The sequence below is a fragment of the Oncorhynchus mykiss genome, chromosome 2 (assembly GCF_057628025.1).
Source record: "Oncorhynchus mykiss isolate SJ-2025 chromosome 2, ASM5762802v1, whole genome shotgun sequence".
Classification (NCBI taxonomy): domain Eukaryota; kingdom Metazoa; phylum Chordata; class Actinopteri; order Salmoniformes; family Salmonidae; genus Oncorhynchus; species Oncorhynchus mykiss.
This window is the reverse complement of record NC_143023.1, coordinates 64,635,344-64,652,196: the sequence shown is the minus strand read 5'-3', so window position 1 is coordinate 64,652,196 and position 16,853 is coordinate 64,635,344. Positions and strand designations below refer to the sequence as shown.

At 45.3% G+C, this 16,853-nt stretch overlaps 1 protein-coding gene across 43 annotated transcripts in view; it reads right to left on the bottom strand.

The window, feature by feature from the left end:
* akap13 (A-kinase anchoring protein 13) overlaps positions 1 to 16,853 on the bottom strand; it is a 94,507-nt gene that overhangs the window by 30,062 nt on the left and 47,592 nt on the right. For 30 of the 43 annotated variants that reach the window (XM_036953029.2, XM_036953038.2, XM_036953046.2 and 27 more), the window contains exon 8: positions 14,633 to 14,712. In XM_036953029.2, the coding sequence (XP_036808924.2) occupies positions 14,633 to 14,712 (80 nt within the window). Of the gene's footprint in view, positions 1 to 8,123; positions 8,925 to 14,632; positions 14,713 to 16,853 lie in introns of those variants that run through there. The other 13 variants (XM_090204869.1, XM_090204876.1, XM_090204872.1 and 10 more) reach the window with 1 other exon arrangement.

Genomic DNA, 16,853 nt, shown 5'->3' with positions numbered 1-16,853 from the left:
ACCTCTCTAACTACACCAACTACACCTCTCTAACTACACCAACTACACCTCTCTAATGACAACTACACTTAACTACAACAACCACACTTCTATAACTACAACAACTACACCTCTCCAACTACACCTCTCCAACTACAACAACTACACCTCTAACTACAACAACTACACCTCTCTAACTACAACAACCACACCCCTCTAACTACACCAACCACACCTCTCTAACTACACCTCTCTAACTACACCAACTACACCTCTCTAACAACAACTACACCTATCTAACTACAACAACCACACTTCTCTAACTACAACAACTACACCTATCCAACTACAACAACACCTCTCCAACTACAACAACTACACCTCTCCAACTACAACAACCACATCTCTCTAACTACAACAAGATCTCTCTTACTACAACAACTACACCAACTACACCTCTCTAACTACAACAACAACATCTCTCTAACTACAACAATCACACCTCTCTAACTACAACAACTACACAAACTACACCTCTCTAACTACAACAACAACATTTCTCTAACTACAACAACTACACCTCTCCAACTACAACAACTACACCTCTCCAACTACAACAACTACACCTCTCCAACTACAACAACCACACCTCTCCAACTACAACAACCACACCTCTCTAACTACAACAACCACACCTCTCTAACTACAACAACCACACCTCTAACTACAACAACCACACCTCTCTAACTACAACAACCACACCTCTCTAACTACAACAACCACACCTCTCTAACTACAACAACCACACCTCTCCAACTACAACAACCACACCTCTCCAACTACAACAACCACACCTCTCTAACTACAACAACCACACCTCTCTAACTACAACAACCACACCTCTCTAACTACAACAAATACACCAACTACACCTCTAACTGCAACAACCACACCTCTCTAACTACAATAACTACACCTCTCTAACTACAACAACTACACCTCTCTAACTACAACAACTACACCTCTCCAACTACAACAACCACACCTCTCCAACTACAACAACCACACCTCTCTAACTACAACAACCACACCTCTCTAACTACAACAACCACACCTCTCTAACTACAACAACCACACCTCTCCAACTACAACAACCACACCTCTCCAACTACAACAACCACACCTCTCCAACTACAACAACCACACCTCTCCAACTACAACAACCACACCTCTCTAACTACAACAACCACACCTCTCCAACTACAACAACATCTCTCTAACTACAACAACCACACCTCTCTAACTACAACAACTACACCTCTCTAACTACAACAACTACATCAACTACACCTCTCTAACTACAACTACACTTCTGTAACTACAACAACCACACTTCTCCAACTACAACAACTACACCTCTCTAACTACAACAATGACACTTCTCTAACAACAACAATTACACTTCTCCAGGGAGGGGTTTATTGAGAATGAGGACAGAGAGTAGATTCCATGAGGACAGAGATTAGATTCATACAGCTCACTGTCTGTTCCTCATCATCCATCATCATCCCCAGACATCACACCCATTGGCAGACCACTCATCATGTGATCAGGTCGCCAACTACAGAGCCAATCCTCCCACGCCTTGTACATGTGTTCATGTACGTGTGTGTGTAATAAGTGTGTGTGTGTGCCTGCTTGTGTGTGTGTGTGCGAGTGTGTTTACATGAGTGCATATGTGAATGTACTCAAGCATGCAAGTGTGACTGCATGTGTGTGTGTGTGTGTGTGTATATGTTGAGGTGTCTGTGTGTGTATCCAGGAAATTCTCCCCTCACACACACGGCTGCTGATACAGGGCCTTATTGTTCCGCCCCTGCTCAGAGGGACAGGGTCTCAGTGTCGTGACACAGGGGGGTGTGGGCGTCGCCCCTCTCTGTGTCCGTCCAATCACACACAGCTGCTGCTGCTCAGAACCAGACCAGGGGGACAATACGGACAAGTGACCTAGAGATAGTGTCCTCTCAGACCACACAATGGCTTTATCACAATTCACAACCCATGGTCAGATAGACAGACGACCCACAATCACTTACAGATTACCCATGTCAGGACATAAGCATGGTTTATCACAAAACAGAGGATACTTTAAGGCCTTTACCATTCCTTTATCGCCTATAGATGGCCTTAGTGTTGACTAGGCTTGGGGAGGTATACTGTATATACCGTATACAGGGGTATTTGGAAAAATGTAAATACCGTCAAAACTATTTATTTTAAGTTTTTAAATACATTTGAATATTTGTAGGTACTTTTTAAGTTATTATCCTGCAGTCAACTTGTGCAATTTCTTAGGAGATAAAGCAGATTTCGTTCTTCATTTCACCTGTCACAAATATTATGAAGCTTCCTGTAGTTCCCCAGTTGAGCCAGTCACGGGTTTGTTTGGAAATAGCACAACTGGAGAACGCGTTAGCGCAACTGGAGAACATGTCAGCGCAACGGGAGAAAGCGTTAGTGCAACAGGAGAACGTGTTAGCGCAACTGGAGAACGCGTTAGCGCAACAGGAGAACGCGTTAGCGCAACTGGAGAACGCGTTAGCGCAACTGGAGAACGCGTTAGCGCAACTGGAGAACATGTCAGCGCAACGGGAGAAAGCGTTAGTGCAACAGGAGAACGCGTTAGCGCAACTGGAGAACGCGTTAGCGCAACAGGAGAACGCGTTAGCGCAACAGGAGAACGCATTAGCGCAACGGGAGAAAGCGTTAGTGCAACAGGAGAACGCGTTAGCGCAACTGGAGAACGCGTTAGCGCAACAGGAGAACGCGTTAGCGCAACTGGAGAACGCGTTAGCGCAACAGGAGAACATGTCAGCGCAACGGGAGAAAGCGTTAGTGCAACAGGAGAACGCGTTAGCGCAACTGGAGAACGCGTTAGCGCAACAGGAGAACGCGTTAGCGCAACTGGAGAACGCGTTAGCGCAACAGGAGAACGCGTCAGCGCAACAGGAGAACGCGTTAGCGCAACAGGAGAACGCGTTAGCACAACAGGAGAACGCGTGAGCGCAACTGGAGAACGCGTTAGCGCAACAGGAGAACGCGTTAGCGCAACAGGAGAACACGTTAGCGCAACTGGAGAATGCGTTAGCACAACAGGAGAACGCGTTAGCGCAACAGGAGAACGCATTAGCGCAACAGGAGAACACGTTAGCGCAACTGGAGAACGCGTTAGCACAACAGGAGAACGCGTTAGCACAACAGGAGAACGCGTTAGCACAACAGGAGAACGCGTTAGCACAACAGGAGAACGCGTTAGCACAACTGGAGAACGCGTTAGCACAACTGGAGAACGCGTTAGCACAACTGGAGAACGCGTTAGCACAACTGGAGAACGCGTTAGCACAACAGGAGAACACGTTAGCACAACTGGAAAACGCGTTAGCACAACTGGAGAACGCGTTAGCACAACAGGAGAACGCATTAACGTTAGCACAACGGGAGAACGTCCATAGCCTTCTATATCTATTGGCGAGTCTCTTGTGCCGAGCGCAGAAGGCGATGAAGTTACAATTGTGCTGTATGCAATTCACAACTAAATGTTTGCCATCAGATGTCTTATATTGGCTTTCTGCCAGAAGTCAAAGACCTCTGGATCAGTTCTCTCTACAGTTGCCATTTTTTCCCTGTGCTTTCTTCTAGTGTTTTTTTCCTTCAGAAAAGCATTCATCACAACTTTGTTAAGTTGCACAATTTCACTTTCGCTTGTAAATGTCCCCACTCACCGAAAATTACATTCGGTAGCTACAAGCTACACTTATAACTTTATGAGTTGGATTTGCCTGTCTTTGCAATTAGGTCATGTTCGTTTTTAATCTCGTTAGCATTTAGCTAACAGAGTATACGTGATTTTGCAATTAGTTTGTGCTAATTTTCAGAGCGACGGTAATCAAGAGATATGGAATACAGAACACATAAACCTCAGAGGTAGCTCAGTATATCTTCGCGCCGAAGGCTCAAACATATACTATACAGTACAGTCTCAAAAAGGGCAGACTTGTAGGTTACGGGGTCAAAAATGATGAAGTATAAAATTCTAGTTCACTGTCTATTTGGTTTCCACCAGCAAGAAAAGAAAGCTCAAGAAGGTTGGGATCTTTTTGTTATAGTGGAAATATATCAGTCAGTCAGTTATCTGTCTGGACTAAACGGTTTAGCAGACAGAGTGGCCGGAGAATGAAACAGACAGTACAATGGAACTATTAAGAAACCCTGAACAAAGGATCCATTGGCTACTATGATTTATGACCCGACGATTAAGTTATGGAGTAATTCCACTGCTTTCTTGAGCAATAAAGACAAGTGCACCGACGTTCATTATTAGTGACAACTGACCTGATGGCAGAACTGATTGAGTCTTGTAAAAGTTCATTATATTTAAAAGCATTAAACTCATTAAAGACCATACGCATTTTTGTTATGTGTGCGTAAGAGAGAGAGAGAGAGAAAGAGAGAGAGAGAGGAGTGGGAAAGAGAAGGAGTGGGAGAGAGAACAAAGTCTATGTGTACATGTCTCTCCTCTGTAGGGAATGTGAAAACATGTGGATTTCCCCAGGCTTGTGGTTAATTGTCTTTCCCCCACTAGTAGAATGTGGGGGCAGGGGGCTTCTTTACCAGGGTTCTGTACAGTCTTAAAGTGGCTAGTGGACAATGCACAAGGCCTCATTGATGGGCCTGCCTACAGCCCAGTGCAGCACTGAGCAGCCTCTGTGTGCCCTGCAGCGCTGGGCGGAGGGAGAACACTACACTCTTATCCTACAGAAGCAGACACACACACCAGACAAACACATGTAACGTACAATATAGAACACGTGTACATACCGTACACAACATTTTCAGGTACGGACACATTTCCCTTCTTATCCAACAATGGATGATATTTGAACAAAAACAAACTATATTTTATTCTATTCTACAATTGTCACTGGTACAAACATAGATGAGCGCATGCATTTATATAGTAGATCAGTCTCTTGCGCTGTCTAGTAGATCAGTCTCCAGTCTCCTGCGCTGCCTAGTAGATCAGTCTCCTGCACTGCCTAGTAGATCAGTCTCCTGTGCTGTCTAGTAGATCAGTCTCCAGTCTCCTGCGCTGCCTAGTAGATCCATCTCCTGCGCTGCCTAGTAGATCCATCTCCTGCGCCATCTAGTAGATCCATCTCCTGCGCTGCCTAGTAGATCCATCTCCTGCGCCATCTAGTAGATCAGTCTCCTGCGCCATCTAGTAGATCAGTCTCCTGCACCATCTAGTAGATCCATCTCCTGCGCCATCTAGTAGATCAGTCTCCTGCACCATCTAGTAGATCCATCTCCTGCGCCATCTAGTAGATCAGTCTCCTGCACCATCTAGTAGATCCATCTCCTGCGCCATCTAGTAGATCCATCTCCTGCGCCATCTAGTAGATCCATCTCCTGCGCTGCCTAGTAGATCCATCTCCTGCGCCATCTAGTAGATCCATCTCCTGCGCTGCCTAGTAGATCCATCTCCTGCGCCATCTAGTAGATCAGTCTCCTGCGCCATCTAGTAGATCAGTCTCCTGCACCATCTAGTAGATCCATCTCCTGCGCCATCTAATAGATCCATCTCCTGCGCTGCCTAGTAGATCCATCTCCTGCGCCATCTAGTAGATCCATCTCCTGCGCTGCCTAGTAGATCAGTCTCCTGCGCTGCCTAGTAGATCAGTCTCCTGCTCTGCCTAGTAGATCAGTCTCCTGCGCTGCCTAGTAGATCAGTCTCCTGCACCATCTAGTAGATCCATCTCCTGCGCTGTCTAGTAGATCAGTCTCCTGCGCTGCCTAGTAGATCAGTCTCCTGCGCTGTCTAGTAGATCAGTCTCCTGCGCTGCCTAGTAGATCAGTCTCCTGCGCTGCCTAGTAGATCAGTCTCCTGCGCTGCCTAGTAGATCAGTCTCCTGCACTGCCTAGTAGATCAGACTCCTGCGCTGCCTAGTAGATCAGTCTCCTGCGCTGCCTAGTAGATCAGTCTCCTGCGCTGCCTAGTAGATCAGTCTCCTGCGCTGCCTGGGAAAAGGAGATGATCAGCTATAAATGGATACATGTGGGTAGAGAAGGAAGCCCCTGGTGAAAAGAAACCCAATATAACGAATGGCAGACTTCAGACTTGCACTTTCCACAGTGACAGCCAATGTCTGGCATGACTCAGAGGCACAGCAAGGGAGAGGAATGTCCTTGGAGAGAGCTACATTTAAGTGCTTTGCTACAGTACTTACAGTGCAGACAGAAACAACAACACTCCCAAGCTTAATTTAGGCCCAAACAATCAATACACGCCCTTGGAATAGGTGGAGTTGTTCTGAAGCAGAGACATAGCTGGAGAAAAACATTTCAGACATGTTTCCTCCCAGGAGTTGGACTCGAGAGACGCTCTACCCTCGTCTATCTGTCACCAAGTTCACTCTGCCCTCCTCGCCCTTCAGGGAACACAACACACAGCCTGAGAGGGAGGACCAAGGCTAAGGAAGGGGAGATTTGATCTGACCACAATTCATCTTCATTTTTGGGGTGGAATTGCAATAGGGTCATCTAATATGGACCATCTTGTCTATTCCCTTTGAAATCTAACAAACCTGTGCATAATGACATCCTTTAGGAAGAAGTCCTCTCTTACGCAGATCTCTTCCCCTCTGTATTGAAGCCATCCAAATCTAGTCCAGCCTCATGCCTGTCCAAAACAAGTCTGGCCTGGGTTCTGACACCCAGAGATGATGGAGAGCAGAGGGGAGAATTCCCAGGTCCCATGCCCAAAGATAGAGCCTGACGCCTGGCCCCAGAGATACAGCCTGGCCTCTTATCACAAACCTCAAATCCACAGGCCACTCTACTCTGTCCAAGCGCTCCAACATGCTCTGCTGTTCTGCTTTGGTCTGGGCTCTCTCAGATACAGATACAGTGCCCTTCCTTACCAGTACACACACACACATATATATATATATATATATTCACCAACCCAGAGCCCACATCCCACATTCCACTGGAATTCCAGTGCTGTTCCCAGTCCCACCCAGCTAAAGTACAGAGAGATGCTCAAAGTGGTGGAGAAGAGATGCTGAAAATATGACTTAAACCTGAGCGGTTTGGTGGAGCACCGATTTGTCACGTCACTGAAACGCCTCCCTTGCCTTATGCTGAAAGCACCGCCGTGCCATTGTTTCTCGCAGGAAAAACAAATTCAGGGTTTTCCTGAGTTCGGAGCTTGTAGCTGTGTGTCTGTGGAAAAACAGGATCTGATCGAATGAATCGGTTGAGCTAGATGAGGCAGGCTTTGACGTGATACTTGAGGCAAAACCGATCAAAATCACAATATGGTGCCACTAGAAATAGACAACATTTGGAGACAGAAAACAGACAGAGGAATTTACACAAAGTTTACATAAATGATATACAATCCCGACACGCACAGACAGCAGAATATGCATCACATTCAGAATCCTAGCATTGTATTCCGTGACTCACACTTTGCACACAGACGAAGTGTCATCCAAAGTAAACAGAGGGAGAAAGAGATTGGGAGGAGGAGGGAGCGAGAGGAGACAGAGAAAGAAAGAGAGAGGGAGAAAGAGGGAGAGAGAGGAAGAGAGAGGAAATGAGAGAGAGAGAGAAAGAAAGAAAAAGAGAGAAAGGAAGAAAGAGAGAGAGAGAAGAGTATGGACCACTTCCTGAGATCTGGCCAGCAGGCCTTCATTCTCCATCCAAAGACAAAGTCCACCCTGAGAGCACACTGCTCAAGGCTACTAACGGCTCACAAACACTCCACACCTCCTGAGCACACACTGAAGAACGGCTAAAAATGAGACACATCCGGACAAATACTAACACACACAAAGAGAGTAAATGACTCTTCCGTGACACGAAAGGTGACAGTCATCTTCCCAGTGTAGATGTGAAATCTCAGTTGTTACCACGAGGATACAGCGGAGACGAAAGGCTCCATGAAAACACATCATGAAATTTGCTAAGATAACCTACAGCCTGTTTTTTTTTTTGGTCTCTTCCACGACCACATCCACAGGCGTAGAGCACTCTCTCACACATGCGGCAAGTAAAAAGATTATCTGTCCATTTCGTACCTTTATCAAAACGACATCCACTGTTCTCTCCCCCTTTCCACGCAGACTGTACCTCCGCTTGTGTCGCTCGTACATCTTTCCAGGCAGTGAAAAATAGTGGTTATTAACAGAAAGGCGCTAGATTCCAACATGAAGCTCAGGCTTGTGGAGTCCTTTGTGAAGTTTGGGGGAAATGAGCAACTCTTCCCACATCTGCTCGCAGAACCAGCCCCTCAGTCTGACCCTCCCTTCTTTTCCTTCTCCCTCTCTCACACACACTCCTCCCTCCTTTCCTCTCTTTCACTGACATTTTTTTCTCTCTCTCCTCTCCCCTATTCAGCTCTTTCCATTTTCTGTTCAATTTCAACTCCTGTTATCCTCTCGTCAATCTGCATCTATCCCCCCCCCCCCCTGTTTCTCCCGTGTGGCGACGAGTTGAACAGCTGTACCCAGTGGCTGCTGTGATGCTGAGCGGCAGGGAGAGAGTGTCTATGGAAACAGGCTGATAAGGAGAAGCCACTGTGATGCATGACCTTCATACTGGCTGGCTCCAGAAGAGGGAAGCTCTCCTACACACAGTGAGGAGCAACAGATCAGATAAACTATGACTAGAGACATAGTCAATTGCTGTTGCTTGTCCCATAGGTTTGATGTAATAACACTGCTAATAAGGACAATACCTTTAGGAATTAAAATCATACGTCTTCTATCTTTACTTAAGTACAAACATGGTCCTCTTGATGAAAAACACCCCAAGCGTATCACTTAAAATTGGAATCTCAATGCGTGTAACATGTTCTCAAACAGTGGGTGTCCCGAAGCAGAGGAGAAAGCAGAAGTGTCCTCTGTGTGAAACACTTGAGCAGGGGAAAAAAAACTCCACATCTGCAGACAGTCATCAATGGAACGGACAAACAGTTGGAACCATGGCAACCATTACAAACCGTCCACATGACGCACAGAGAGAGAGAGAGAGAGAGCGGGGGGGGGGGGGGGGGGGGGGGGGGAGAGGAGAGAGAGAGAGAGAGAGAGAGAGAGAGGGTTGGGGCTCCTTCGGTCCTAACACGTCTGGGCAGCTTAGTGGAACGAAAGACAATCCCTGGAAACAAGAGCAACTTGCCCCAATTCCTACTATTCCCCAGGGCACACGGCTTGTAACATTATGAGAGGAAAACAACAGACCCAGATACATGACATGCTAATCATGTTTAGGGGACTTTTCTAACATGGCAATTCTCATTGGTTAAAACCACTACTACGGAGGGGGGGGGGGGGTTTAATCAACACTTCCTGATTTCTTCCAGCCTCTCTTTGTGCTAACCAAGGACTGGCTTTATTCTCATACTGTACAACCACTGTGCATACCACAACAAACTCTCAACCCACGTCTACAGTAAATAACAACCTATTCCAAATAGTGAAGAATGCAGAATTCTCTGAAAGCAACCTAAGAGTCTCTGAAAGCAACCTAAAACGTGGTTGTATGACAAAATGTCAATAAGTGTACCATGTTACGTGCTGCCTGCTCAGTAAACATAGCGGTGTGGGTGAAGCATGTGAGCTCCTCCACTGAGAGAAGGATCAATTGACATAAAAGGCTGTGGGTCAGGGTGAGTTCAGAGAGGTGGTGGAGGGGAGAGGGGGCGCTCCGTGAAGGGCCCTTTGTAAGGCCCTGATGCATTCAAACACAGAGGGTCTGAGCCTGGGCACCTATGGAGTTCTGGGCTGGTATCGGACCTGTAGTCAACAGGACCTAGGTAGGTAGGGGGGGAGAGGGAGAGAGGGAGAGAGACAAACTGCACGGTTGTGTGTGTCCTCATATCCTGCTGTACAACTACAGAGGGAGGGGAAGAGAAACCAGAGAGGAGGATGAATGGGAAAGAAGAGGGACGTGGGTAAAGAGACACACAGACAGCCAGACCCACCCTAGTCAGGTTCAGTGAGCGATGAACAGACTCACTGAAGAATTCACCGCAACTAGCTACCCCCTGCTTCCCCCCAAACCAAAACAATATGGAGGAAAATATCCTTCCTTTTATGCACTGAGCAGCCTCAGGACCTACAGTGCCCAGGCAGCCCATTCCACTGCAGTAGGGAAGCACATTTATAATCATGCTTGGTTTGGTAACCTGTGAAAACTCGAAAATCATAAACCATGACAATTCCTGACTAGAATGTAGGCTGTCAAGCATGCCTCTGCAAGATTAAGACAGGCAATATATTACTGAACCAAACATTCTGGCAAAAATATGTTTTTTTATGTAATCTGTATTTTTCTTGTTAACCGTTTGAAATGCTGTACACATCGGGAGGTAGTTATACCAGAACACAACACTAGGGGGTGCCTGAGGACACACAGAGCTGGCAGGAACATTCATTATGGTTTTGGCAGGCAGCAGCAGCACAGTCTGTCCGTATTTCAGGACTTCCTCCTTTCCTGGCTGCTCTCTGCAGTACTCGCAGTTCTGTTTTACGAAGATTACTCAACTGTACCTCACACAAACTCATTGACACTGAAAGCTGTGTTGCATCATACAATTCAATTAACCAAACATTCTGCATCACACTTTATAGCAATGTAAATGTCGATGCTAATTCTGAACTGTAGTGATCTACGTTGTTCTGTATACATTCTCCACTCATCGTTGAAAACTTTGGCCATTAAACACGTTCAAACAGACCTCTGGTGCCGAGTCTGTGGACCAAAATGCGGCTCCAGTTGATGTTAGACTGCCCTCTACTGGCGACTAAGGTTAGCACCAAATTAGTGTTCCATGCAGCTCCTCCCACTCTGTAACAGCTCACATGTTGTCTCTCTGACAGGTTGTCATAATCAGCGAGGCGGACACCAATGACGTGATTCCATCAACAGAACAACAAGGAACACTGCTGGAGCAAACTGAATTAGACTGAAAGGATCTGAGAAATGGCATCTGCGTTCACTCTCACTGGCAGATATTAGTTTCAGGTGGAAGAGCACTGAGCGGAGCAGGCCCCGGCATGGACCTTCAACAGCTGCTAATAGGAAGACATGAATGAGTCCTGCACTGCACCCAATCTTCAGCTGTCTCATAGTCAATCAATCAATTGCATTTATTTATAAAGCCCTTTTTTTACATCACAAAGTGCTGTACAGAAACCCAGCCTAAAACCCCAAACAGCAAGCAATGCAGGTGTAGAATCACAGTGGCTAGGAAAAACTCCCTAGAAAGGCCAGAACCTAGGAAGAAACCTAGAGAGGAACCAGGCTCTGAGGGGTGGCCAGTCCTCTTATGGCTGTGCTGGATGGAGATTATAACAGAACATGGCCAAGATGTTCAAACGTTCATAGATGACCAGCAGGATCGAATAATAATAATCACAGTGGTTGTCGAGGGTGCAACAGGTCAGCACCTCAGGAGTAAATGTCAGTTGGCTTTTCATAGCCGATCATTCAGTTACGGTATACATCATGTCTACAAACTCTGTTTCTATTTTCAAAAATCAGATGTACCCTGATCCTCGTACTAAGCATTGTGGTACCCACAGCCTTGGTTCCATCCAGTGTCTGACTCTGATAGACATTCAGAGAGTACACTACGTTGATTCTAACTGAAACTAGACTCAGTACGTTGAAAAAGATCTTCATAAAAGAGTTTTGAAATATTCTTCTCCTCTGAGACTATGTAGTTTACGTGCCACAGAATTCTGGCTGTCTGGCTGTCTGTCTGGCTGGCAGGCTGTCTGGCTGGCTGGCTGTTGTGTTTGACCTGGTGAGCTTCTTATAAAGACAGTCCTCCAGAGTTACAGTGTAATTCCTCTCAAAGGCTAATACTGAAGTACAGAGGGAGTCTGGCCAAGAGAGAGCTATGACAGTGGCCCTGTCTACATGCCACTCTCCAGATAAGCAGCACAGCTTAGCCACATTCACAAGAGGGGGGTGAATTGCAGAACTAAATCACCGCTGAACAATACACCTAATCCTTCATGCATGAAGACAATTATCATACCAGAAGAAAGTTGCCTGCAGATTGCGGCGTGATCACAACAGAGATATGACATGGCCGAAGCATTTCAGTATGACATCATCTCAGTCACATAGGCCCTGTGGACTATGCTGACAATTACGCACCACACAAAACAACCCAGGAAAATTATAGAGAATCACAAAAGAAAATCACAGAGGATGCCTGCCCACAACTGCACGGTCAGTCCCTCACCATAACACAAGACCTACTATACAATAGAAGGTCACCTTTCAGAACCAGGTAGTCAGAAACAGAGAATGACAACGGTAGGAAACAATATGGCTTCCCATAGGATAAGGTGTGCTTCTAGAGCTGCGTGGGAGGGCAGTGCCCTGACCTGCTGGTGTGGATGTCTCCTGCTGCTAATCAGACACTTCCTTCCTTCCTCTCTGTCTTCACACTGCTGCTGCAGCTACTGTCAGTGGGACTGTGTTATCTCTGCCTCCCTCTCTACGGCTTGTTTCTCACCCCTCATATCACTCCTCTCAGGGGAGAGAAGAGACGGTGAGGTCATCTTTTATTTTTCTCTCCTCCTGGTTAAACAGGGCAGGGCACACACACGCACACACACGCACACACACGCACGGTGAACCACGTGGCCACAGCTTTCCCATATCTGCCCACCTGACCTTTAGAAACAAGAGTTCAGCTTGTCAGGCCGAGAAGTGCGTCATGTTTGTACGGACTTTCCCAAAAGTGAAGGCAAACAACATGAAAAAAAAGGGTTTATTTAGTGAGGTCAGGTGGGAATGCTTGGCATGGAACAGCGATAAGATAATTGCCTCCCAGAAACAAATGATCTCCCAGTCATGAAAAATGTTACATCAATCAGACTATATGTGACTTCAACTGATTTGTGGGGACAGGAGTCAGAGTTTTACTCATGTTCCAAATCATTAGAGTACCAAGAGTTTTTCGATCTGTAAATTGACAAAAACATGAACGTGATATAATGATAATAATGATTATTGACTAGATGTATTACTACCATTACGCTGCTGTTCATTGATTATGGATTGCTTTTACATTCAGTATCTATTTATTCTGCTACTGGTCACTATTACTCCTGTTTACATCTACACTACCGTTCAAAAGTTTGGGGTCACTTAGAAATGTCCTTGTTTTTGAAAGAAAAGCACATTTTTTGTCCATTAAAATAACATCAAATTGATCAGAAATACATTGTTTATGTTGTAAATGACTATTGTAGCTGGAAACGGCTGATTTTGAATGGAGGCCCATTATCAGCAACCATCACTCCCGTGTTCCAATGGCACGTTGTGTTAGCTAATAGCTAAGTTTGTCATTTTAAAAGGCTAACTGATCATTAGAAAACCATTTTGCAATTATGTTAGCATAGCTGAAAACTGTAATGCTGATTATAGAAGCAATAAAACTGGCCTTCTTGAGACTAGTTGAGTATCTGGAGCATCAGCATTTGTGGGTTTGATTACAGGCTCAAAATGTCCAGAAACAAAGAACTTTCTCTGAAACTCGTCAGTCTGTTCTTGTTCTGAGAAATGAAGGCTATTCCATGTGAGAAATTGACAAGATACTGAAGATCTCATACAACGTTGTGTACTACTCCCTTCACAGAACAGCGCAAACTGGCTCTAGCCAGAATAGAAAAGGGAGTGGGATGCCCCGGTGCACAACTGAGCAAGAGGACAAGTACATTAGAGTGTCTAGTTTGAGAAACAGATGCTTCACAAGTCCTCAACTGGCAGCTTCAATAAATAGTAACCGCAAAACACCAGTCTCAAAGTCAACAGTGAAGAGGCGACTCCAGGATGCTGGCCTTCTTCTGTTGACGTTGAGACTGGTGTTTTGTGGGTACTATTTTTTAAATTGTTAATGTATTTATTTTATTCCCTTTTCTCCCCAATTTCGTGGTATCCAATTGTTAGTAACTACTATCTTGTCTCATCGCTACAAGTCCCGTATGGGCTCGGGAGAGACGAAGGTCCAAAGCCATGCGTCCTCCGATACACAACCCAACCAAGCCGCACTGCTTCTTAACACAGCGCGCATCCAACCCGGAAGCCAGCAGCACCAATCTGTCGGAGGAAACACCGTGCACCTGGCGACCTGGTTAGCGTGCACTGCGCCCGGCCCGCCACAGGGGTCGTTAGTGTGCGACGAGACAATGATATCCCTACCGGCCAAACTCTCCCTAACCCGGACAACGCTAGGTCAATTGTGAGTCGCCCCATAGACCTCACGGTTGGGGCCGGCTGCGACAGAGCCTGGGCTCGAACCCAGAGTCTCTGGTGGCACAGCTAGCACTGCGATGCAGTACCACCCGGGAGGCCTTGGGGGTACTATTTAATGAAGCTGCCAGTTGAGGACTTGTAAGGTGTCTGTTTATTTATATATATATTTTTTATATTTTCTATAATTGTCCATACTATTATTACTATCACTGCATTCTTGGCAATGAGCTCTCAAAGTATCAACTTCACTGTACTGTTTTCCACATGTTCACGTGGCGAATAAACTTTGAACCATGAAACGTTAACTCACCAGTGTAGAGTCTTCCGTGTATGCGAGAGATTCCTTCTTTCCCTTCTCTTCTCCCTGGGCTGGACATACCGTGTCTTTGTCTGGGGAGTGATACAGTATGACACAGGTATGACACAGGTATGACACAGACATATACGGAACCCGACCGGAAACTAACACAGAATCCTCTCCATAAATGAAAACTTCATTTCAACTCAAGTTCAAAATATGAACTCAAAATAATGAATCATACCAGTAGTATCTAATGTATAAACAGCATATGCCTTGACAACCGTTAGAAAAGCAACAATAAACAAGCTGCCATGCATGAAGAGAGGACAATGATCTCTATTTATACTACATCAGTGTAGAATCAGAGGATCTATTCTGCTCCATATTCCCATCCAGACAGGAAAAGGCCTGGGTGTAGCCATGTGCTCATAGACTGCCAAGACAGGGAAGGCTGAGTGGAAGGATACCTTTATTTTCAGAGCCTACTGTAAGGTCTGGAGAGATCATTGTACTGCTGCTTGGATACGTAAATACACACACACACACACAGCCCCATTCACAATCACACAGCTCTCTAGATGACTGACATGGAGCCTTTGACCTTTTCAGACTGACTCAGGGACGAGAGGCCAGAGATAGGCTTGGGTGGTATACCATATATACCTTATACCGGGGTATTTGGAAAAACCATTTAAACAATTTCTCAGAAGTCTTTGAATAAATTATAATATTTAAAGCTACTGAACTTGAAGTAAATCCCTGCTGTCAACTTGTTCTATAGGTTAGGAGATAAAGAAGATCGCAATCATAATTTACATCTGCCACATAATCTTTCATTATGAAGTTTACCGGTAATCCCCAGTCATGTGGTGTTTCTTTATAAACACAGCACGATGAGAGACCGGAGCTCAGTCGCTCACTGTTGTGCAGCACACGTCAGGTGAACTACTTACAGTATGGAATTCACAACTAAATGTTTGCCAGCTAGACATCTTATAACTATTAAGTTAACGGGTTAAAATGTGCTAATTTTCTGCAGTTGTGCATTTTGTTTGCTAATTTAGTATCTAGTTAGCTATCTAGCTAAGTGGTTGGTTAGCTTCTTCCAAAATCCTAACAGCAGAAAATCCCCTCCTGGATCAAGAGCCTTGCTGTCTAATATTTGTCTTGTGCTTGGAGTAAACTGTGAGTAGCATTTCTGAGCTCATTGTAAAACTTTATGAGTTGGGAAGTCTGTCCTGCAAATAGTTTAGGTCAGAGACTGTATAAAATGTTCACATTGCGCTCGTTAGCATTTAGTTAGCATCCTCTATGTAATTTTACATGTACTTATTAGCATTGCTAACCTTCGGATTACAGATGCTAAGTGTTGTTTGAACATAGCGCCCCTTGTGTTCAGTGCTGGTAATACAGAACATCCCGGTATGGCACAAGGTCTGTATGAAGGTATGACAATCTGGATACTGCCCAAGCCTTGCCAGAGAGTCTCATATAATGTTTCTCCTGAAAATCAAGCATTCTACAATTTACATGGTGTAGCTGACAAAATGTGTTAAAAGTTACATTTTAATATAATCTACTTCCTGTTTTGAGGTAAATATTCTGTGGTTCAACCTGCACAGAATGCCATGACAAATGACAGCCTATCCCCTTTTAGCAACGGTAAAAGCTCAGGCATAGCTGAACTAAATGGTCACATGCTCAGAGTCATACGACACAGAACGGACGGTGCAGTTAAGAAAGACGTCAAAAATGCACACCAGGCCTGAATTTAGCAGCTGGGATATAAAGTAGGGGATATATAGTAAAGGGTTTATGTACATGTAAAGTGAGCTTCAGATTTTCCTCATGACCCAAATCTACTTGAATTTGAGCTTGTACTAACTACTGCAGCTGGACGATATGAACAAAACAAATCGATAAATTGACAATTCTTTGGCGATGATGATAAAATCAACAACAGTAAACCTGTCATCCCCCACGAATGATGCAGTGCCCCCCTTGGGCCAAGCAGTATCATTTTGTAAATGCCGGCTCTCTATGGCACGACGCGTCATTCACCTAAATTTGAACAAAATCGGCCCTGTGTTGTCTGAGATGTTGTCTGTGGCTAACGTACAAACATGCTAAAGTACTAACGGACGGAGACAGATCCACAATCCCCTAACCAATTTCCGTGTGGGGGAAAAAAACTAGAACAACAGTAGCTGCTTTTGAAAACAGTATTTTT